Below are 22,526 nucleotides of genomic sequence, written 5' to 3'. Positions count from 1 at the left end.
TTTTGTTGGTGAGCCTTTGCCCAAGCTTGAGGAGTATAGGTGCTTGGTGGGTAAGTTGAACTTCTTGACCCATACAAGACCTGATATGAGCTTTGCAGTTCAACATCTCATCCAGTTTTTACAAGCTCCTTGTGTTCCCCATGTGCAGGCTGTTTTGCACATGTTTAGGTATTTGAAGGGCACTTCTGAGTTTTGTCTTTTCTTCAGTAATTCACTTGATCTTTCCTTGAAGGTCTATTGTGATATGATTGGGCTTTTGTGCTGATAGTCGAAGACCTATGACTGGTTTTTGTGTTTTCCTTGGTGATTGTTTGATGAGATGGAAATCCAAGAAGCAACCTGTGGTCTCTCTTTCCTCTGATGAAGCTGAGTACAGGGCCACGAGTAAAGCTACAGCTGAGGTCACTTGGCTTTCAAGGTTGTTGTCTGATTTTGGTCTTCCTTCTTCTTCTCCCTTCCCTTTGTATTGTGACAATCAGGCAGCCTTGCACATTGCACGTAACCTAGTATTTCATGAGCGGACTAAGCATATAGAGTTGGACTGTCATTTCGTCAGAGGTAAAATTGATGATGGGCTAATCAGCTTGGGCCATGTCTCCAGTGATGCTCAAGTTGCTGATATACTTACCAAGGCACTTCCTAGGCCTGCTCATCATTTGCATCTTCGCAAGTTGAGGGTTTTATCACCCTCCAACTTGAGGGGATGTTAGTATATTAGATAAAGGCTGACTATTTAGGCCTTCCTAGTAACTTAGGCCAACGTCTGTATTGAGTCCATTAGTTTGAATTAGTTGGTCCACCGAGTCTCTTTGTTGTGCAGATTGACACCTCTTAAATATAGAAAATATTTTTCTGGAACAGTCTCTCAAATTTATGAACCCTAGTTTACATTTTGTCAATCCTTCTGTAAATCTCAATACTTAACAGACTAGAGAGAGGAGAAATGTCTCTTTTGGTTGTAGTGCTTTTCGTTTTGCAAAGAAGACGAAGAAAACCCCTCTTTTCCCTAAACAGTTTATGCAATTACAGGATGTGATGCCGATATCATTTTGTTCAAGATTACTGATGGCTTCTCGTTGGCTTCTTTAAGTATATCCAGAACAGAGCATGTCTATTTAGTTGTGCATGTTTTCTATTCTATAAAAAGCCAAGCTTTCAGCCTTTAGGGTGCTTATTTATGTTGAATCTTGCGCAACAACTTGAGGATGGATCTTAATTAGTTTGTAGGTCTTTAAATTGACTACTGTGAAAACGACACTAATCATGCGAATGTATGGTCGCTGTTACACTTTACGTAGAATTGGATAATCTATCAATATGAACCATACTTTTAGATATTTGAGAGAGCTGCCAAAGAAAGCTTTTTCAATTGAATCCACTGCTGTGTAGTAGCTATTAGCAGCTTTCTCACATCCAATACATGCAAGAAATGGTGGAGATTGGACCAATTCAGTAATAGGATTCCAAACATATTGCCTAACCACTACCATCTTTCATCTCCCAACCAATTGTCCTTTTCCTTTGGTCATGTTGGCCCTACTTCACCATATAGTTCAGTTGGAAATAACTCAATGAGACTCTCCACTGAAAATCTCATAAAAAGGGGAAGATGCTAGATTATTTTCTTAACTTCTGATCGCCCATCGTATATGATGGTTGGACCCCATTCCCTCATATATTGCAACCATGGTGGTTCTGAAACAACTCCCTCTCCAAGGTACTCAGCAGCAATAATTTGATATACGCTTACTAGAGTCTACATGGTATTTGCTACGGGCACAATCATTCCTCACTCCAACCCCGAGTTTAGTGGAGCCCTGGATATAGCAACCGGGATGTGGGAAACTCACGTGCCCATTTTTTTGATGCATATACAACTAACTTGTTTCCCTCGATGAACTCCAAGTTGCAGGCGTCTAGCCATTCACACCACTATGCTCCGAGAAATACACACTCGAGAGCTCACCGGAAAAGTTGTTGATACGAAGTGTATAATGCTCCCAACAGTAGCGAAGCAAAGAATTTTTCCAAAGGTATTCAAATTTGAAAGAATCTCGATAAAGGGTGTTCAATATGTGTTATATACCTCTAAAACATAATATTTTACCTATATACATAGTGCAATTTTTCGATGAAGGGTAGTCAGTTGACCACTCTTGTGACCATGTGGCTTCGCCACTGGCTCCCAATCACCAGCATGCTCTCCTACTTTATTCAAAGCAAAACTCAACAACCCAATCTTGAGGGAAGTCGGTCCATCGAAAGAGCAGAATATCCACATTGCAATATCCGTGAAGGTTCCTCCTAAAGCTGGTTTAACATGAACATAGAGCTTTGCACTCTGCATGTTCCCACATTTGACATTGGTTCGATTGGCATCATCCTTATTTGGAAAATCAAGCCAATATTCACCAGCGTTTTCTCCACCTGCAGGCAAGTTTAAGCCTTTAGAGTTGATGGCTATACCGCTATTCCTCCCACTTTGTAGAGGAGAGCTCCATTAATGAAGAACCACGAAACTGAGGAGGGCAAATAAATCTCATCGGGGTGGAGATGGAGATACACTGTTGGTCCATAGTGCTTGATAAGTGCATGGATCTGCTCAAGGTTGGGCATTCCATGTAGGAAAGAGTCGAGATTTTTCAAGCACGAAAAATTATCGAGTTCATCTCCGGAACTGATTGTTGTACTGCAGAAGAATGTAAGATGATTTACTTGCCATCTTGTTATTTCTTGGTATTTAACTGCACAAATTATTTGTAGGTGTCTTGTCTTAGTCTCGTCACTATCTTGTCGGGGTTAGGCTCGACATTTACGGAGTACATTGGGTCGGTTGTACGGATACATACTTCTATGCTTCTTGTTCAGATTCAGATATTGGTACCAGCTGAGTCTCGAGAGGTGCTTAGCGGATACCAGATAGACAACTCAATGTAGAGCTGCATATCGTTCGCATGCCTTAGAGCCATCTTCCATTTTATTGTACTGTTTTTACTTTCCAGAAAGTATTGTATTTCTTTCAAGACAATATATTTAGTATACTCTAGTAGCTCATGTACTTGTGACTCCACATCTTGGGATGGTTGAACGTTAGAGTTGATCATAGACATCATGTATACTTCAAAATTATATTTCACTATGTTATCATTTTGTTGTTGATTGAGAGTTTCGTTCCTCTCGTATTTTCTGTTATGTATTGACTTGCCTAACAAGCGATGTAGGCGTCATCATATCCCGCAATTGGAATTTTGGGTCATGACATTTTTTAACTTTGCTTTTTACAATTTTTATTAGGTTTTCCTTTCTTGAGAGAAAGAATAATCTCATAATACCTGATATAAATTGCTCTGAAGGACGATGTTAAAGGGTGATGGACAGAAGTGGCATTAAGGAGTTGGTCTTTAAATATTGTCTCTTTTTAAATGAATCTAGAAAATGACCCCTGGCCCACAAACATTAATTACTTGTTATGGATTTTCTACCAAATTGATAGAATTTATGCTATATTTATTCTACTTAAATTGTTAATTTTCACAAATTCTACCTGATTGACGTTACTTTGTGATTGTTTAATTGTTTACCAAACTCTACCGTATTGGTATGACTTTGTGTTATCTGCATTCAACCTATTTGTTAGATTGTTCAAAAACTCTACCCAATTGACATGATTTTGTACTTTTTCAATTCTTCACCAAACTCTACCAAATTGACATGAGTTTATGTTACCTGCAATTGACCTATCTCTTAAATTGTTCATCCAAGTCCACCCGATTGACTTAATTTTTTTGTTTTGTTTAACAAAGTGTTCTTCAAAATTGTAATTCGAATTTCGATCAAATCACCCATAATATGCTCCAAATGATCTTAAATTTGAAACAAACCTCTAAATATCAATACAACCGATCCACCATCACTAATTTAGCCAATAACACCAAATCAAGAAGACCTACTTTATCTTCTTAACACTTTCTAAGAACCACAATGGAGTTTTGAGATTTTAAAAATAAATTACTATATCAATGTTTGAACTAAAAATTCAAGACAAATTAACTTGAAGTTTTCAACCTCAAACAATAATTTCAAGCTTCCAATATTGAAGAACTATGGTGTTCTTGGTGAAGAAGAAGCCTATTTTTGCAACAAAGTCAAAAAGGCAACAATATTTAAAGACATCCTTATGGAAACAACGGATATAATTTTTTGGATGTTAGAAGAGGTTACCCGAATTTGAACAGTTCAGTGGATTAGACTGACATGCCTTTGATCATGATAATCCAACGGCAAATATACAAAATTTCTATTTTATTCTTTCAACTTTAATTACATGAAAGTATAACTTGCAAAGGCTCCAATTTGAATTGGAGATGTAGGTGGTAGCCAAACCAATGCACACACTTCAACTATTCCATCGGATACTTGTCACCCTTACTGAATAACTCTCCCCACCTAAGTCTTAGGCAGATGGAAAGAAATTACCTAGCATTTTTTCTCTGTCACCAAAATTTGCACCCACTTCATTGACCACTAGGCCACGCTATTGAGTGCTTTCACATGCTGCTTTTTCATGTGTTGGCAATTCACTCTAACTAAAAATTTAAATCGAATCCTCATTCATAGACAATAAAAATTCCATTTCAAATCCATTATCAGAAAAATCCTTGTTCTTTCCTTCCACCTACACTTCTCTTGAAAAAAGAAAGGAGAGAAGAAATCCTTCCACAAACTTTTTCTGCAACAGTCTATAATCTGAAAGCCACTGCTATTTGTTCCAGAGAATGGTGAATGTATAATCAGTTTACTTAGGATCTCGACGCTGAACAATTGAACTGAATGTGAATGGCTCACCAGGTTCAAATATTGCTTCAAGATCTTCAAAACTTTGCTCAATTTGTAAATCTTTAAAAACTGCTAGACCATCCTGCAATTGTTTTGCAAAAGCATAAAGGCAAAGCAATTCACATTCAAGAAACAAACTTTTGTCTCTTTTTTAGATAACTACACATTCAGGCAACATGTTGAAAGCAAAGAGAGTGAGACAATCAGAAGAAACTTCATACATATAGTTTGATTCAGCAAAGAAAATGAACATGGTGAATGATGTATCTTGTTTGCCTTTCAGCCCAATTCCTGATAAATCCCAACCTCTCCTCTTCTCCCCCAAGTCTTAATCCCATCCCATGAAATAAATAAATACCTACTACTGTTTTCTGAACTTCAAATAGAGTCCACTTTGACCTCTATAACTCAGCTAGGAGCTACAGCGAGGGCCATAACAAAGTTGTGTTTCTTCCAACACATGCATATTAATGTTTATTAGGCATGGGTCTTCTCTTCCCCCAACCCCTCTTCTTATTACTGTTTCCCTTCACTCTCTTGTGTGTGTACGGAGGGGGTGAGGGGAGCATTAACCGCCTATACTGGATCATTAAAAGGATTGTAAATTGTTCCTTGATTTCTTGTGAAGTCATTTTTAGATCAGTAAAAGGATTTGTATTGATAATAAAAGAGGAGGCACCTGTGATCGGGATGAGGTAGATGCCTCCCAGCTGGGGGGCGGATCTCAAAATAAAATAGGAGGATAGGCAAAAATCTCGATTTCAATTGAAAGAATAAGTTGAATGAAAAGTTTTTGATTTATCTGGCAAGCTTGGCCCAACATTGGATTTGTTTGAAAACTGCCAAGGTGGCATTCATTCAACCAAATCTTTTATGCCTATGCCAGCCCAAACTAATTGACTTTTTTTGGGAAGGAAGGATCACTCCAGTGCTTCGGGTGCAAGGACAAACTATACAGATAAGCAAAAAGGTCACATGCAAGAGAATAAACGGTGCAATAGAATCTGCAGGGATCTACAGACTACAGCAATAAAATTTCTGTCGAATAAAAAAAATCAATGAATTGTACAAGTTCTTCCCTTTTAACCAAAAAATAAGCTGCTGAGGCATTGAAGCTTCAGTTGATGTGTCAGTTCCGACAAGTCGTCAAAATGGGATTTCATTTCTCGTAACTCATGGTTTGCACAATTCACATTCTTTCAATATTAAACAAGTAAATGCGGATCGACCGAAAAGTTATTTGTGCATCAAGTTGATAAAAGAGGTAGGTTAAATCACATTAGTTTGTAGCTGCAACATAAAGCATTTCCTTTACTATCAAGGTATCCCTATTAGAAGCCCTCAATAACTATTTGCATATGAACATAGATATTTACTCATGATTGAGTAATCACACTCTGATCATGATGGAACCCGTAAAAAATACAAGTACTTAACAAGAACTTTCTAGATGTTCTAAACTCAGAAAAGGTGAGATGGAACAAAATTAGCAAATGCCTTGAGAACTGACTCCAGTAGTAAGTTTCTCATACAGTTCTGTAAATTCAAGAAATGAGAATCAAAAATTATTTTAAAATGTTTAGAAGTCTAAATATACTTCTAGCCATTCCCTTGAAGAACCTTTTGAATAATATTTTGAGGTGCGCTGTAAAAATCTTGAGAGGACTGCAATAGTTAAATAAGTTTTATATGGCCATTCAAATATTTGACATGTTATTTAGAAGCTAGAAACGGTAAAGAATCAGCAATGTTTAGAATCCAAAAGTTGAAGCTAAGTATTAATTTATCTGTCAACAGGGGAGATAACTTATTGTAACCACCATAACATGGTTAAATGCACCCATAGCATTTGATAATTCTGTATCTATCCAAGTCTTTGAGATATAAAAGAAGGGCGTGAATATGAAGAGACAAAATGACTGAGATGCATAGGGAGGGGAGGGGGGAGGGGGGAGGGGGGTCTACCTTTTCTACATATTCGCTGATGGTCGAGTTGATTATTTTCTTGATAACTTGCTTGTAAACTTTTGAGTATCCAAGAATCTCAATAAGAATATCTCTTGGTATCTGTCAAGACATGGAAAATACGCATAAATATAGTACGTCTGGCCTGAGAACCATAATCGATTCATAAGACAAGCCAGATACAGTAGTCTCCACTCAGTATCTTTTTCTTTTTCTCCGTAAAAAAAAAATTATAACTGACAAAAAAATTGTACTATAAGAAGTGTTAGAGATAGCTATGTAAATGTTGGAGATAGCTATGTAATTGTCCCACATTGGAATAGGAGTAGTATCCCCTTTGTATAGAGTAGCTATAAATAGCACCTCTTGTATTGCATCACACACAATATCAATATATCATATTTTCTCCCGTGCCTTCTCACATGGTATCAGAGCTATCGTGAGAGATTTATCGCTGTGCATAAATTCCAGCGATTCCGGGAAGTAAAATCAGTCACCGGAACCCTTTTTTTCCGGCGACTTTCAAAGTTGTTTTGCGTCTGCTTTGTCTCGGTCAGTGTTGTGCACAAAATCCAACACTACCACAAGAGTAGTCACTGTCCGGCGACCAAATCCCAGTGAAAATCTCCGGCGGTACTGTAGCTGTCCAAAGAAAATTTTCCGGCAAAGTTCCAACATTGCGTGGGCCACCTTCCGGCCATTTTTTGGCGACGACTCTTCAGGACAGATTGTTTCCCTTGCAATTCCGAGCCTACCCATCCAGGTTACACCAAATTCCGACCGCTTTTTTATTTTTCCGGCATGAATAGTGATTTCAAAAAGTTGACTTCCGGCCATTTTTTGAAAAAGTTCCTTCAGAATAGTTGGTCTTCTGGTAATTCCGATCCTACCCCTACTGTTTTTATTTCATTCCGACCACTTTGAATATTTTCCGGCTGCAACAGTAACTTTCCAACTGCTACAGTAGTTTACTATTCTGGTTCAGTGTTCCTTACTCTATTTTCAGTGGATTACAGTTGATTATTTCTCTTATTTGGTAATAATTTACAAGATGTCTTTGGGAATTGATGTTTTTGGGTCTAAAAGCATGAGTTCTGGAAACTCTAATGTTATGATTACCTCGGAACCTTTAATGGGAGGTTCAAACTACTTAGCTTGGGCTTCATCTGTCGAGTTGTGGTGTAAAGGTCAAGGTGTGCAAGATCATCTGATTAAACAGTCTAGCGAAGGAGATGAAAAGGCGATAGCGCTTTGGGCAAAAATTGATGCTCAATTATGTAGCATCTTGTGGCGTTCTATTGATTCTAAGTTGATGCCTTTGTTTCGGCCATTCCAGACATGTTATTTGGTTTGGGCAAAGGCTCGTACGTTATACACTAATGATATATCTCGCTTCTATGATGTGATATCACGGATGACAAACTTAAAGAAGCAAGAATTAGATATGTCTACTTACTTGGGTCAGGTACAGGCAGTCATGGAGGAATTTGAGACATTGATGTCAGTTTCTGCTAGTGCGTCAAAACAACAAAAGCAGCGACAGAAAATGTTTCTAGTTCTTACACTCGCTGGACTTCCTCATGATCTTGATTCAGTACGAGACCAGATTTTGGCGAGTCCGACTGTCCCTACAGTTGATGAATTATTCTCTCGATTACTTCGCCTTGCTGCAGCACCAAGTCACCCAGTGATTTCATCACAGATACTTGATTCCTCTGTTCTTGCATCCCAGACAGTGGATGTTCGGGCATCTCAAGCTATGGAGAATAGACGAGGAGGCGGTCGTTTTGGGAGATCTAGACCCAAGTGTTCTTATTGTCACAAACTTGGACACACTCGCGAAATGTGTTATTCCTTAAATGGCCGTCCACCCAAAAATGCCTACGTTGCTCAGAGCGAGACTACAGGTAACCAGGGCTTTTCTGTATCTAAAGAAGAATATAATGAGCTCCTTCAGTATCGAGCAAGTAAGCAAACATCTCCACAAGTAGCCTCAGTTGCCCAGACTGACACTCATATTGCTGGTAATTCTTTTGCTTGTGTTTCCCAGTCTAGTACTCTTGGACCATGGGTCATGGACTCAGGCGCTTCTGATCATATCTCTGGTAATAAATCACTTTTGTCGAATATTGTATATTCACAGTCTCTTCCTACTGTTACTTTAGCCAATGGATGTCAAACTAAGGCACAAGGAGTTGGACAAGCCAACCCATTGTCTTCTATCACCCTAGATTCCGTTCTTTATGTTCCTGGTTGTCCTTTTAGTCTTGCATCTGTTAGTCGTTTGACTCGTGCCCTCAATTGTGGTATATATTTTATTGATGATTCTTTTATTTTGCAGGACCGCAGTACGGGACGGACAATTGGTACAGGTCGTGAATCAGAAGGTCTTTACTACCTTAACTCGCTCAGTCCTTCCACAACATGTCTAGTTACAGATCCTCAAGATCTAATCCACAGACGTTTAGGACATCCGAGTTTATCCAAACTTCAAAAGATAGTGCCTAGTTTATCCAGTTTGTCTAGATTAGATTGTGAGTCGTGTCAGCTTGGGAAACATACCCGAGCTTCCTTTACGCGTAGTGTTGAGAGTCATGCAAAGTCTGTTTTCTCCTTGGTTCATTCTGATATATGGGGTCCTAGTAGAGTCAGTTCAACATTGGGATTTCGTTATGTTGTTAGCTTTATTGATGAGAGAGAGGACGGCTCGGGATTTGGACCAAGTGAGGTGCATAAAAGATGAGGACGGCAAAGTTTTGTTGGGGGATGACCAGATTAAGAGGAGATGGCAGACCTACTTTCATAAACTTCTAAATGAGGAAGGGGATCAAGATATTGTACTAGGTGAATTGAGGAATGCCGACAGCCCCCATGAACTAAGTGATTGTCGAGACATTGAGGTCGATGAGGTCATGGAGGCAATGCGTAAGATGAGAAGGGGCAGAGCTACCGGACCAGATGAAATTCCGGTTGAGCTTTGGAGGTGTGTGGGTAGAGCAGGCTTGGAATGGCTTACTAAGTTGCTTAATGTTATATCCAAGACTAATAGGATGCCCGAAGAGTGGAGGTGGAGTACAATGGTCCCGTTGTATAAGAACAAAGGCGATATCCAGATCTGTAACAACTATAGGGGTATTAAATTACTAAGTCATACCATGAAAGTTTGGGAGAGAGTGGTAGAAATGAGAGTGCGAAGGACGGTGTCTATTTCAGACAACCAGTTCGGGTTCATGCCGGGGCGATCTACCACAGAAGCTATCCACCTTATTAGGAGGATGGTGGAATAATACAGGGATAAGAAGAAGGATCTCCACATGGTGTTTATCGATCTAGAGAAAGCGTACGACAGGGTTCCTAGAGAGGTCTTATGGAGATGCTTAGAGGCTAAAGGGGTCCCGGTTGCCTACATTAGGGCGATTAAGGACATGTATGATGGAGCTAAGACTCGGGTTAGGATAGCAGGAGGCGATTCCGATTATTTTCCGGTTATTACGGGGTTGCACCAAAGGTCTGCGTTCAGCCCTTTCCTATTTGCCCTGGTGATGGATGCTATAACGCATCATATTCAAGGGGAGGTGCCATGGTGCATGCTATTTGCTGATGACATAGTCCTAATCAACGAGACACAACGCGGCGTCAGCGAGAGGTTAGAGGTTTGGAGACATACCCTTGAGTCCAAAGGTTTCAGGTTGAGCAGGACGAAGACGGAATACCTTGAGTGCAAATTTGGGGCAGAGCCGACGGAAGCGAGAGTGGAAGTGAGGCTTGATTCTCAAGTCATCCCTAAGAGGGGTAGTTTCAAGTACCTGGGGTCGTTTATTCAGGGGTCCGGGGAGATCGACGAGGATGTCACACACCGTATAGGGGTGGGGTGGATGAAATGGAGGTTAGCGACGGGAGTCCTGTGTGACAAGAAAGTGCCATTGTTACTGAAAGGTAAATTTTATAGGGCAGTGGTTAGGCCTGATATGTTGTACGGGACCGAGTGTTGGCCGGTGAAGATCTCACACATCCAGAGGATGAAAGTTGCAGAGATGAGGATGTTGAGGTGGATGTGCGGGCATACAAGGAAGGATAAGATTAGAAATGAAGATATTCGAGAGAAGGTGGGTGTGACCCCCATGGAGGACAAGATGCGGGAAGCAAGACTCAGATGGTTCGGGCACATTCAGAGGAGGAACACTGATGCACCGGTGAGAAGGTGTGAACGACTGGCGGTGGTGGGTACAAGGAGAGGTAGAGGGAGACCTAAGAAGTATTGGGGAGAGGTGATCAGGCAGGATATGGCGCGACTTAGGGTTACTGAGGACATGGCCCTAAACATGGAATTGTGGAGATCGAGCATTAAGGTTGTAGGTTAGGGGAAATTGTGATGTCTTTTCTACAGCGCACTAGAGTGAGACTAGCCAGTTAGGAATTAGTCTTAGGATGTTATTGATCAACTACTGATGATGGGCTTTATCTGTTGTGTATTAATACCTTACATCTTTCTCGTATTTCCTATATCTCTTATATTGCTGTTACTTTGTTATTTTATGGTATTTATGTTATGTTATGGATTTTATGGTATTTTATGTTGTTTTATTACGAGTCTATTGATAGTACTAATATAGTGTTTCTTGTTGCCTCTTTGAGCCGAGGGTCTCCTGGAAACAGCCTCTCTGCCCCTCGGGGTAGAGATAAGGTTTGCGTACATATTACCCTCCCCAGACCCCACTTGTGGGATTACACTAGGTTGTTGTTGTTGTTGTTGTTGTTAGCTTTATTGATGATTACTCAAGATGTACTTGGCTTTTCTTAATGAAAGATCGTTCTGAGTTATTCTCTATATTCCAGAGTTTTTGTGCTGAAATCAAAAACCAATTTGGTGTCTCTATCCGCATTTTTCGCAGTGATAATGCCTTAGAATATGTATCTTCTCAGTTTCAGCAATTTATGTCTTCTCATGGAATTATTCATCAGACATCTTGTCCTTATACCCCTCAGCAAAATGGGGTTGCAGAAAGAAAGAATAGGCACCTTATTGAGACTGCTCGCACACTTCTAATTGAGTCTCGTGTTCCGCTGCGTTTTTGGGGCGATGCAGTTCTCACAGCTTGTTATTTGATTAATAGGATGTCTTCATCTCCCATCAAGGGTCAGATTCCACATTCAATATTGTTTCCCCAGTCAGCCTTATACCCTCTTCCACCTCGGGTTTTTGGGAGCACATGTTTTGTTCATAACTTAGCCCCGGGGAAAGATAAGTTAGCTCCTCGTGCTCTCAAGTGTGTCTTCCTTGGTTATTCTCGTGTTCAGAAGGGATATCGTTGTTATTCACCTGATCTTCATAGGTACCTTATGTCAGCTGACGTCACATTTTTCGAGTCTAAACCTTTCTTCACAACTGATGTCACTTCTGCTGACCACCATGACATATCTGAGGTCTTACCTATACCAACTTTTGAGGAGTTTAGTAATCCTCCTCCACCTTCAACCACAGAGGTTTCACCCATACCAACTTTTGAGGAGTCCAGTGTGATCCCTCCTAGTTCCCCAGCCACAGGAACACCACTCTTGACTTATCATCGTCGTTCGCGCCCTACATCAGGCCCATCTGGTTCTCGTCCTGCACCTGACACGGCTCCTACTGCGGATCCTGCTCCTAGTACACCGATTGCACTTCGAAAAGGTATACGGACCACACTAAACCTTAATGCTCATTATGTTGGTTTGAGTTATCATCGTCTGTCATCTCCCCATTATGCTTTTATATCTTCATTGTCCTCGGTTTCCATCCCTAAGTCTACAGGTGAAGCATTGTCTCATCCAGGATGGCGACAGGCTATGAGTGACGAGATGTCTGCTTTACATACAAGTGGTACATGGGAGCTTGTTCCTCTTCCTTCAGGTAAATCTACCGTTGGTTGTCGTTGGGTTTATGCAGTCAAAGTTGGTCTCGATGGCCAGATTGATCGACTTAACGTCTTGTTGCCAAAGGATACACTCAAATATTTGGGCTAGATTACAGTGATACCTTCTCTCCAGTGGCTAAAGTGGCATCAGTTCGCCTTTTTCTATCCATGGCTGCAGTTCGTCATTGGCCCCTCTATCAGTTGGACATTAAGAATGTCTTTCTTCATGGTGATCTTGAGGATGAGGTTTATATGGAGCAACCACCTGGTTTTATTGCTCAGGGGAGTCTCGTGGCCTTGTATGTCGCTTGCGTCGGTCACTTTATGGTCTAAAGCAGTCTCCTCGAGCCTGGTTTGGTAAGTTCAGCACGGTTATCCAGGAGTTTGGCATGACTCGTAGTGAAGCTGATCACTCTGTGTTTTATTGCCACTCTGCTTCAAGTCTATGTATTTATCTGGTAGTCTATGTTGATGATATTGTTATTACGGGCAATGATCAGGATGATATTACTAATCTGAAGCAACATCTCTTCCAGCACTTTCAAACTAAGGATCTAGGAAGATTGAAGTACTTTCTAGGTATTGAGGTTGCTCAATCTAGCTCAGGTATTGTTATTTCTCAAAGGAAATATGTGTTAGACATTCTTGAGGAAACAGGGATGACAGGTTGCAGACCTGTTGACACGCCGATGGATCCGAATTCTAAACTTCTGCCTGGACAGGGGAGCCGCTTAGCGATCCTGCAAGCTATAGGCGGCTGGTTGGTAAATTAAATTATCTCACAGTGACTAGGCCCGACATTTCTTATCCTGTTAGTGTTGTAAGTCAGTTTATGAATTCTCCCTGTGATAGTCATTGGGATGCAGTTGTCCGCATTATCCGGTATATAAAATCGGCTCCAGGTAAAGGATTACTGTTTGAGGATCGAGGTCATGAGCAGATCGTTGGGTACTCGGATGCTGATTGGGCAGGATCACCTTCTGATAGACGTTCTACGTCTGGATATTGTGTTTTAGTAGGAGGAAATTTGGTGTCCTGGAAAAGTAAGAAACAGAATGTAGTTGCTCGGTCTAGTGCAGAAGCAGAATACCAAGCAATGGCTATGGCAACATGTGAACTAGTCTGGACCAAACAATTGCTCAAGGAGTTGAAATTTGGTGAAATCAGTCGGATGGAACTTGTGTGCGATAATCAAGCTGCACTTCATATTGCATCAAATCTGGTGTTTCATGAGAGAACTAAACACATTGAGATTGATTGTCACTTCGTCAGAGAAAAGATACTCTCAGGAGATATTACTACGAAGTTTGTGAGATCGAATGATCAACTTGCAGATATTTTCACCAAGTCCCTCACTCGTCCTCGCATTGATTATATATGTAACAAGCTCGGTACATATGATTTATATGCTCCGGCTTGAGGGGGAGTGTTAGAGATACTTGTTGTTAGAGATAGCTATGTAAATGTTAGAGATAGCTATGTAATTGTCCCACATTGGAATAGGAGTAGTATCCCCTTTGTATAGAGTAGCTATAAATAGCACCTCTTGTATTGCATCACACACAATATCAATATATCATATTTTCTCCCGTGCCTTCTCACATGGTATCAGAGCTATCGTGAGAGATTTATCGCTGTGCATAAATTCCAGCGATTCCGGGAAGTAAAATCAGTCACCGGAACCCTTTTTTTCCGGCGACTTTCAAAGTTGTGGTCATGCTTAATATATTTTTCCATTGATGTTATTCATAAATGTAGAACAATAGCAAAACAGATAAAGACTAAGGAAACTTACATTGGGAGTTTTTCCTGACAGATTCCAAGTTGTTCAAATGAGATGCAGATGAGCAATGCAAAAAATCAGTTAGTAGGTCACCAGTTCTCAAAAATGCAGACATAAAAAGGTAACAAAGGAAGCCAATTAAAAGTATCTTTAAGTAACCAAAATATCAGGGAAGAGAATCTACCACTGCTTGATGTCTTTTGAGATTAATGTAACTTAAATAGAAATTTATTCAATGCTTCACCTCCTTTTACTCTTCGAAACCCTGGAATAGGTTGAGCATCTTCAACCATTCTTGAAAACACCTTGCCAAAGATCTCTTCAGTTTTGGCACCCGAGACATTAACACTTATCTGCAAAGAACCATTAAGTCCAAGTGTTAAAAAGCTTAAGAACGTAGTAAGGATGATTTACACCTTCCCTTCATGGTTTCCCTTTATGGTTGCCTTACTGAGGTAAAACAAATTCCTTATGAATAGTGTCGTTTGCATTAAAAGAATTCTATTAGAGGACACTTTCAGATTATAGACAAACCTTTACAAGCTTTCTCATCTGCACAGACTATTGTCTCTATACATATCATGGATGAATAGACCAAGTAATCAAATTAACAACTTTTCCATGATCTTACCTCATTCTTACCTTCAATTTGTTAGAACCATTGACACCGCTCGTGGTAACAGAAAAATCTTCAAATTCAGAAGTAGAAACTTCAGCATCTCCAATTCCTAATTAAGAAAGAAGGAGAAAAAGTTAGCCATGCCACTGTCAGAATCTTTGAAGGGAGTTGACTTGCATTTGCACCTAATGATACAGCATAGCAGCATCCAGCTCTTGCCCTGCAGAAAGAGGGAAGCATGGGTGAGCAAAGCAAGCGAGCAATATGATTACACCCTTATAAAGAGTGTATGTTTTCTTATACTGTTATTTACTTGATTACTTGGTTCTTATCTGGCTGCTATGGTCGTGGAGAAGTGTAAGACCGTCGAAACTAATTGGAGGTGTCTATAGTAAGTGCCGCTTTGCATGACCAAGTCATAGTATAGGAGGGCATAGTGTAACTTGGAATAAAAGTTAGAATTCCATTCCGGGGAAGGTGCACTAAGATATAGCACAATCAAGTTTCGAGAAAAATAAATTTTTTCTTGAACTGCTGCAGCTTCCCTTGTACCATTAACCATGCAATAACCACGGAAGTCACACGACATACTAGAAACTATGAAACACATCTATCTTTACATCAGTGGAAGCATGCAAAAAGAAAAATATTACTAATCACTTAAATACCTTTCAGGAAGTCGTCCCAAACCACATCCGGTCCAAAGAGGAACACATTCTCTTCCAAACAATTTGCTTGGAAGCAGGAAATGAACATGATGCATTAGAGGCACAACCTGCACTATAAAACATATTTCTCAGTGATTGCAGAATAGACGGATATTGAGTAGGAAAACAGGCACCAAAACCATAACATAGCTAAGAAGGGAAACATCAGTCAAATATAAGAAAAAGTAGGAAGCTGAAACACTGGGTGCACATAGGGGTGGCAATTTTGACCCAAAAAATTGTAACCCGCCCAAGGTTGAACGGGTTCGATCAATAATAAAAAAGCCAATGGATCAAAATGGGTTGGACCCATAATGACCCACCGAAATATGTAGCCCAACCCAATGGGTCAAATAAACAAAACATACGCTCTTTATCTCTCGATTTCTCAGATGACCAAGGTGAGACAGACTACTCTCTTCCACTCTCCCACTCCTTCATCCTCGATTTCTCAAACGACACAAGGTTAGACTACTATTTTTCGCTCTTCCACTCCATTCTCCTCCTCCTTTAATCTTTCTCTTTGATTCTTTATCATTCAAAGTGCTGATTTAATTTTTGTGTGGATTTTGTTATCATTCGTGAATTGAGTGTTTGAATCTACTGTTTATTTCTTATTTAGGGTTTCTATGAGCTCAAAACTCAAAGTATTTCCAGATAATATTTGCTCTTATATCTAGCTATATGCTTTGCTCTTAAGCTGTCAAAGAGCTGATTTTTACTTTTTTAAAAAAGTTTATGGAGCATATAGATGAAGTCGAAAAATCTACTTAAATAAGCTCGACAAGTGCATGCAGGAGGACTTCTGTAGTACGGAATATTTTTTTGAAGTTACCACTTGACATCAATCCGGATAATAGATTGAGGGCAAAGTGTAAAGATTGTGGTGGTATATTTGGCTGATTCAATTGGTGGAACTTCAAATTTAAAGAGCCACCGAGCTAAGCGTCATAGCAATGTGTCATAATCATGTTGTTATCCAGCTGTGAATAGTGAAATGTTCCGTGAATTGATTGCCAAAGTTGTAGTAAGGCATAACTTACCTTTTAGATTTGTGGAATATGAAGAGATAAGAGGAATACACAGTTTTTTGAATCCCACTGTCACGATGGAACACAGTTTTTCAAAGGTTGATGTTTTAAAATTATATTAGAAGCAAAAAGGAGTAGTTCACGATGAATATGCTTGACTACTGATTTGTGGACATCAATTACCTTAAATGGTTATTTTTATCTGACGGCTCATTTTGTCGACTTAAATTGTATTTTACAATATTCTGCATGTGCCTCCTTCACATACTAGCCAAATTCTTGGACCGATATTGGTTAATTTCTTGAAGGAGTGGGGAATCAACAACAACAAACCCAGTAGTAACCCACAAGTGGGGTCTGGGGAGGGTAAGATGTACGCAACCTTACCCCTACCCCTGGAAGGGCAAAGAGGTTGTTTCCGATAGACCCTCGACTAGAGAACGACTGAAAAAGAAAAGGTAATTGCAACAAGTAGGAATAACAGCAAGATAAAATAAGATTGAATCCAAGAATGCAGTCAAACTCTAGGTGGTAATAGCCATCTATGGATAAAAGATATCATACTAACACTAAAAGAGAAACGCTCGACTACCTACAAACCTTCTACCCTAATCTTTAAGCTCCACACCCTCCTGTCTAGGGTCATGTCCTCAGTCAGCTCCAGCTGCGCCATGTCTCGCTTAATAACCTCTCCCCAAGACTTCTTAGGCCTACCTCTACCTTTACTACTACCCGCTGAGGCTAACCGCTCGCACCTTCTAACTAGGGCTTCTATACTTCTCCTCTTAACATGCTCGAACCATCTCAACCTTGCCTCCCGCATCTTATCCTCCACAGGGGCCACTCCCACCTTTTCCCGAATAACTTCATTCTTAATCTTATCCAACTGGGTATGCCCATACATCCACCCCAACATCCTCATCTCAGCTACTTTTAGCTTTTGGGTATGAGAGTTCTTGAGCAGCCAACACTTTGCTCCATACAACATAGTAAGTCTCACTACAACCTTGTAGAACTTAGCTTTAAGTTTCAGCGGCACATTCTTATCACACAAGACACCGAAAGCAAGCCTCCACTTCATCCATTCTGCTCCGATACGATGCGTGACATCTTCATCAATCTCTCCGTTACCTTGTATTATAGATCCAAGATACTTGAAACTACCTCTCTTGGGGATGACTTGCGTATCAAGCCTCACTTTCATATCTCTTCCTGGGTACCGTTGCTGAACTTGCAGTCCAAGTATTCCGTCTTGGTCCTGCTCAACTTGAACCCTTAGACTTTAGGGTCTGCCTCCAAACCTCCAGCCTCTCGTTAACACCACCCCGCATCTCGTCAATTAAAATTAATGTCATCAGCAAATAACATACACCATGACACCTCACCTTAAATGTGTCTCGTTAATGCGTCCATCGCCAAGGAAAACAGGAGTGGACGATAACCTTAGATAATGCAACTTATAATGAGAAAATTGTGGATAGTTTCAAAAAGCACGTGAACTCGATGGATTCTTTGTATGTAACGGGGACTTTGTCCATATTCGTTGTGCAAATCACATTTTAAATCCGATTGTTAAAGCAAGTCTAAAGTCAATAGATGTTGCAATCTTTAACATAAGAGAAAGTATTAAATAAGTGAAAGGTTCTGAGTAAAGGATAAAAAGGTTGTAGACTGTATCAAAAATCTTTGATTGAAGTTGATTGAGAAAGTGCGTCAAGATGTGCCGACGAGGTGGAACTATACTTTTCTTATGCTTGAGTGTGTTATTCCATATCGTCGGGCTTTTTTTGACTTCAAACCAGTTGGTGCGGATTTGAAATATTGTCCTTCAGAAATGGATTGGGATAAGGCAGAAACAATTGCCAAATTCCTAAAGCCTTTTGATGAAATCACTACTTTGTTTTCGGGAAGCGAATATCCGACAGCTAACTTCTTTTTTCATAAAGTGTGAAACATTCATTTGTTGATAAAGGAAGAGAAAAATAGTGAACATCCTGATATCATCATGGCTGGAAAAATGGAAGAGAAATGTTCAAACTACTGGCACGAGTATACTCTAGTTTTATCATTGGCAATTGTTCTCGATCCTCGATACAAGTTAAAGTTTATGAAATTTTGCTTTTCAAAGCTTGATTCTTTAACTTGTTTAATGAAAAGACGAAGGTTATTGAAGATAATTTGCATTGATTGCTTAAGGAGTACATGAGATCCCCAACATCTAATAGTGCATTAGATACCCTGAGTTGTCACTGATGGCTCGAGATGTTTTAAGTATACCTATTAGTATTGTTGTGTCTGAACCAAAGTTCAGCATTGGAGGACAAGTAATTGAGAACTATCAAAGTTCAATCTTACCAAAAACTGCAGAAGCTAAGTTGTGTGCTCAACATTGGCTCTATGGACATGGAGGTAAAATTTATTCTTATTGAGATGTATTATGTCAACTTTTTTCTTACTCTTTCTCTGTAGTTATCAATTTTTTTTGTCTATTTTTAGCGGCTGATGATTCTTATGAAGAGGATATTGCAATTGATGTGGGAAGATTGCTGCCCGTGCCGATGAATCAAAATCTTATGAGTGAGAAAACTTATACATATACATGCACTCTAACTTGAAATATATGTGAATTTCATCAGAGTTGCTCAAGATTGGCTCCATTGTCTGAGTGAAAATAAATGTAATGTGAAAACAGCTAAGTTTTTACTTCTCATTGATGGAAGCTAAATGTTTGTGAATTTCATCAGAGCTCTCTTGGCCAGGTTCCACTGCTTTTAGAGAGAAACAGATGTTATAATACTCAAATCACAGCGTTTTTAGTATGAGCGCACCCAAAAAAAAATGTTCATTTGATTCTCTGGCAGCTTGACAAAGGCAACATAGAGTATTAATTGTCACTCCCCAAACTATCATCCAGAGTAAGGCCATTACTTATGCTTCTAACAAAAGTAGGTTGGAATAATGACAGACTTTGAAGTAGACGTGTGCATACATTTTTCTTTACAATTGGAAGAATAAGTAGCCATTTTGAAATCAACAATTACACTCTAAGCCTCTATTGTTCTCACTTATCTGCTTCCCACACGTGCACATAATTAAGTGTAGAATTGCTAAGCATAACAGACTAAATATAGAAGTCCAGGTTCCTTGCTCCACAAGCCATATGCCAAGCAAGGTTGGCAATTGATCAAGACTTTAACAGCTTAAATAACTTTAGTTTAACTCTTTTGGTGGGTAAGCAATATAAAAGGTTGTTCGGCATGAGCTGGGTCCACGACAGCTTTAAGAAAAGATGCTATAAAGTAAATGATTCCTTGGAACCCCAAAGCTAGCTTCATAATGCATATAGTAAGTAGATTTACTTTACCTGATTATGACCCATTGCGGGAGCAGCAGCATAGATCACTTTTGCACGAACTCCAATACGATCAGAAGGCAAGCCAGCATGCCCATCTGTTTAAGAGAAAGAGCAGTCCATTTTGAAAAGAAAAAAAAAACAAATAAAACAGCTATGTGACTACAAGATTAGACAAGATGATCTTCCACAATAGGAGTGTTTCAACAGATCTTGTGCATTTTTTCAATGAGACAAGTAGGAACTTCAACCCCTTCTTCAACCCATACATAAAATTACATTTTGCAGCAGAAACCCATAGTAGAGTCCAAATGCATTCCAATGCAATTAAACTTTGGAGCGTAACTAACTGCAGGTAGTTTGGAGTTTGACACATTTAGACTTCCCCGTCTGTCTTTGTTCTAGTCATTATTGTTTTCTTAATTTTAAATTAACAAGCTTAGCATTCACATTTTTGCGGACTTATCCAAGTCAAAAACCCATTTTTCTAATTAAATTAATGAAACAAACATGTAAATTTCCATGTTAACATAGGGCCCGAGCTCTAGTTATGGAAGAAGGAACCGAGAAGAAGGTATCAGCGAACAACTATTGTAATATAGCATGACTCACACTAGGCCATGATTTCTTCTATAGATGTCCCTCAGTATAAAATCAGCTATTGGGACTAACTGTTTTCATACCAAATTTCCATCAATAAAGTGTAAAATGAAAATAATGAGGCAACCATTTTACAAGATACTGACAAAAGTATAAACCAATTCATGAAACAACACGTCTCGCAGAAGAGCAATCCCCCAATTTATAAAATTCTATTCTTAACCAAACCGAAAACTCCAGTGAGAGTGAAGAAGACACTAAATTATGAAAAGAGGGAGGAGAGAGTAAAGAGTACCTCCTCCAAAGCTTCGCGAACAAACAGCGGAGAGCTCCATTCACCGCCAAAGAAACAATTTAACAGAGCTTTTCTAATATGATAAGATATCTGTGTCCAGATTTTTTCTTCTTTCATTTTTCTTTAATATCATGGAATTTTGCCACAAGAAAACTCGTTTGGTACTGCCCGACCAAGGACATTCTTGTAATTTTCGTGTGTAAGTGCTTACGTGTCTTATCTCTAATTGAACTATGTTATGCAGAAAATAATAGTCCCTCCGTCTCAATTCACATGAACTTATTTGATTGGGTACATAATTTAAGAAAAAATGAAAACTTTTAAAATTTATGATCCTAAATAAGTCAAAAAGGAACTCATAGTATTTGTGTTATTATAAAAACTCCTTATTAAAGGTAAAATTATAAGTTTAAGCTAAATTATTACCAAATTTAGAAATGGGTCATTTTTTTTTGAACGGACCAAAAAGAAAATAGGTTCACATAAACTGTTCTTAAAGATGAGAAGTTTTATTGTGTCTCATACAACTGACACTAGCTGTATGAGGCTCCTTTTTGTCTCACAAATTTGTGGACCCCAATCTTACACTTCTGGGTCCACAAAACTGCGAGACAAAAAAGATGTCTCATACAACTAGTGTCAATTGTATGAGACACAAAATAAAATTTTCCCTTACGGATCAAGGATTTAAGGGTATGATAAGGGTAAGGGGAGGATTCCTTAGAGGGTATTTATTTAAGAAAATTTAAGGGTATGGGGTAAGGTTACTTTTAGTGGTACCCCACTAATACCTTTACCGGTACTAAGGGTGCGGTACCGATACTTAGGAATAATTTTAAATTAAAAATAAAAAAAATTATATTTAAATACAAACAAACTTTAATTGATAAAAAAATTCAATACTTTTATTTCAATGCTTATTAAAATAAAATTATAATTTACATGAATATTTTAATAACTTCTATTGCTTCTTCGCTTGTAATTGATATTACTTATTCTTTTGCGTCCCTGATGTCTCCGCTAGATAGTATTTCACATAGGCATCGTCGTCTTCATGAATTATTTCTGGAAGGCCAGAGTTTCTTCTCTTCCACTATTTCAACGAGTCTTCATTTCCTTCATATTCGCAAATACGATTTTTTACAGTTGTTCTAGGAAAACCTTGAAAATCAAGATTATACGTTTCTTGTATGTAACGCCTAAAATCGGATTGGCTAGGATTTACTTCAAAACGAGGACCCCCTTCTTAGCATTACCCTTAGTCAATATATTACACACTTTTTTTACTAGTTTAGGAACCATTTTTAATAATAAATAACTAAAATTACAAGAAATAGCAATACAAATATAACAAAACTAAATATGAAAATTAATATGAGTGCTAGAACGTTAATTGCAATTAGAGATAGAGAATTAGAGAGATATGAGAGTTTTGTGTGAACAT

The 22,526-nt window shown here is 39.1% G+C and overlaps 1 protein-coding gene and 2 pseudogenes across 1 annotated transcript; all 3 read right to left on the bottom strand.

Moving 5' to 3' along the window:
• Positions 1-1,350: 1,350 nt before the first annotated feature.
• LOC107782757 (hypothetical protein At1g04090-like) lies at positions 1,351-2,075 on the bottom strand (annotated as a pseudogene).
• On the bottom strand, positions 1,957-2,799 carry LOC107782756 (hypothetical protein At1g04090-like; annotated as a pseudogene).
• Positions 2,800-4,610: 1,811 nt separating this feature from the next.
• LOC107782758 (uncharacterized) lies at positions 4,611-21,220 on the bottom strand. Its single transcript, XM_075225116.1, has 9 exons — positions 21,083-21,220; positions 20,200-20,285; positions 15,766-15,872; positions 15,283-15,317; positions 15,121-15,206; positions 14,723-14,831; positions 14,491-14,504; positions 6,802-6,903; positions 4,611-4,918 (listed from the first exon to the last, which is right to left on the bottom strand). The coding sequence occupies exons 1-9, from the start codon at positions 21,120-21,122 to the stop codon at positions 4,796-4,798; spliced, it is 702 nt and encodes a 233-aa protein (XP_075081217.1). The 5' UTR covers positions 21,123-21,220; the 3' UTR covers positions 4,611-4,795.
• Between the last annotated feature and the right edge of the window lie 1,306 nt (positions 21,221-22,526).

Source organism: Nicotiana tabacum, chromosome 11 (assembly GCF_000715075.1).
Source record: "Nicotiana tabacum cultivar K326 chromosome 11, ASM71507v2, whole genome shotgun sequence".
Lineage (NCBI taxonomy): Eukaryota > Viridiplantae > Streptophyta > Magnoliopsida > Solanales > Solanaceae > Nicotiana > Nicotiana tabacum.
Note: the sequence above shows the minus strand (reverse complement) of the source record. Positions and strands in the feature narration are given on the sequence as shown.

Coding starts and splice junctions, on each gene's coding strand:
- LOC107782758 (XM_075225116.1), bottom strand. CDS start 21,122: ATGGAGCTCTCCGCTGTTTGTTCGCGAAGCTTTGGAGGAG. Junction 15,318..15,765: donor TTGGGACGACTTCCTGAAAG/GTATTTAAGTGA, acceptor CTCTTTCTGCAG/GGCAAGAGCTGGATGCTGCT. Junction 14,832..15,120: donor ATGGTTCTAACAAATTGAAG/GTAAGAATGAGG, acceptor GGTTCTTTGCAG/ATAAGTGTTAATGTCTCGGG.